This window comes from Cyprinodon variegatus, unplaced genomic scaffold, assembly GCF_000732505.1.
Source record: "Cyprinodon variegatus isolate N-32 unplaced genomic scaffold, C_variegatus-1.0 Scaffold100, whole genome shotgun sequence".
Lineage (NCBI taxonomy): Eukaryota > Metazoa > Chordata > Actinopteri > Cyprinodontiformes > Cyprinodontidae > Cyprinodon > Cyprinodon variegatus.
In genome coordinates this window covers 1,375,845-1,378,237 of record NW_015150553.1, presented here as the reverse complement: position 1 = coordinate 1,378,237, position 2,393 = coordinate 1,375,845, and the positions used below count along the sequence as shown (strand labels likewise).

General features: G+C 36.6%; 1 protein-coding gene across 1 annotated transcript in view; it reads right to left on the bottom strand.

The window, feature by feature from the left end:
- The window catches only part of ccdc112 (coiled-coil domain containing 112), a 17,394-nt gene that overhangs the window by 12,693 nt on the left and 2,308 nt on the right, over nt 1-2,393 (bottom strand). Inside the window, 1 exon segment of the mRNA XM_015374278.1 lies at nt 672-796. Coding sequence (XP_015229764.1) covers nt 672-796 — 125 coding nt within the window.

Below are 2,393 nucleotides of genomic sequence, written 5' to 3'. Positions count from 1 at the left end.
TTTTCACCATGGTGAAAATAAATTGCTCTTCCCATTCCTTATGAAAATGATAAATTTTCAACTTTTTTCTCACAGCTGCCGCCATACCAGCTGACCACATCTGCTGACCCATCAAATGTCTGGCTTGAGAGCTAGTGCCGTAAATTGTAATTTTGCGACAGTTAATTCTCAAGCTTTATTTTGTTATCGCGATCTACAGGGAATGTTTCAAAGATCTACCAGTCGATCGCGATCGACGGGTTGGCGACCACTGCAGTAAAGGCTTTTTTACAGGGATATCTTTTAACTTGGATCCCTTTCTGCAGAGCACCAGAAGACCGTCTTCTCACTCCATGGAAGCTCTACATGCTCAGTTTCTTTGATCACTGAGTTGTTCTTGCTCTTGTTGAGCCATGATTCTAGATGCTGTTTCTGCAACACCAGTTTACTTTTAAATAAATGATTTGAACAGTGGTTGAATTATCAGGTCTCCACATTCTGTCCCAGCTATCTGGAATAAACTCTCTCAGGTTAAACTGCAGATATCAATTGGCTGCATTCCTAATTTAAAGACTTTCTTCTTATAGATGACACGATTATTTCCTAAATGACTGGAGCAATCTTATCTCTTTCATGATGACCTTACCCTACTGACAGGCTTCTAAATGTAAAGACACAGCTAAATGTCTCACCTTGAGCAGTTCTTTCTTCTGTAAGTACTTTTTCATATTCCTCCAGTTCTTCAGTCACATCTGTCCAAGCGTTCTTTCTCCACACAGTGCTCAGGGTTCTCTCTTTTTCTCTCAGTTTGTCAATCCTATGTAAGATAAAAGGCAAGTTATTTTGAAGTCACATGTTTGGCAACAAGGAAATAGTTTTTTGTTCCAACGAATGGCTAAATTTCATGTAAGTTAAATTATGTTACAATTCTCTGATCTCAGGGCCTTGCTTTAAAGCAGAAGTTATATTTATATTTGAACTTATCTAACTAGTTTCTCAGATGTGTAAACAGGAATGTCTACAATTAGCAGTTTGACCAAAGTCAGGCGTTTGTATATATCCCAAAAATTCCAAATGTTAGTTCACCCAAATTGACAAAACCATATTTACGCCTAAACAAAAACAAACAAAAAAAAGTTCTAAATATCTACTTGTTTCTCAATCACAGGGTTTGAGTTTTTTTCTTATAAAATGAGTGTATTTTGATATCTTTACATTTCCTATTGGGACACAGGCTCCATCCATTATACTTGAGGGCTAGCTAAAAAAAATCCTTGGTGAACATGACATTTATTTAGACTTGGCTAAACTTTGAGGTTTTTCTTTTAAGTGATTTTAAAATGTTCTGAAACACAGTTGGATAGGACATGGACATTTAAAAGCATGAGAACACGGGAAACCAAAATATTGACACAGATAATGACAGCAGCTAATGTCAAGCTGGTTCTTAGACTGATTACTGGTTACAGCTTTATATGTTCAAGATTTAAAAATCAAGAATAGGTTTTGGTTTAGTAAAACAAACTGAGTTGTTCTCTCATCATTATCCTGTTAAAAGGGAGTTTTTCCTCTCCACTGTCGCTGCATACATGCTTGGTATGAGGGATTGATGTACAGCAGGCTCGGACTGGGAATAATTTTTCAGCCCTGGCACTTTTCCATCTACATCGGCCCACTTATGGACCACCCTCGCCCCCGAAAAAAATAAATAAAATAGAAGCACAGTCAAACGTGTGCGTCTCAAATGTGAAACACAATACGAATTCACATTGTGGATTAACTGATCTATCTTCAAGCATCACACAAAAACCATGACCAAGACTTCTATAATGCTGTTTTACTGGCTTTGGTTTTTTTACCAATTTTTTTACACAAATAGTTTTTACCCATAGACGGCCATCCTAAACTGCCAGATTGGGAAACATCCCAACCTGGCAACAATGCAAGTAAGACGCGAAACGTTAGGCTTTATATGCAAAACCAAATCATGCACCTCAACATATTTTTGCAAAACATTCGAACATAAATTCGCCAAATATACGAGAAACATCGTAGTTTGCTTTAAAGAAAGCATTTTAGTTTTAATATAATTTATTTTGTTGCAATGATTTTACAGTTTGAAGAAATAGAAAATTACACCATATCCCAACAAGGATGTACATGACAAGGAAGGCCTATATATACTGCATGCATCATTTTGGTAATTAACATTGTATTATGTTGTAAACCAAACTCTTCACTCCCACCTCCTTCATTAATCTCCTGCTTAACCGAAATAAAATCTTGGTTCACCTCCAACTTTCTTAAACTGAATAATGACAAGACCGAAATCCTCTTAGTGGGAACAAAATCTACTTTATCCAAAGCTGACAGTTTCTCCCTTTCATTTGACAACTCCATAATTTCCCCCTCAC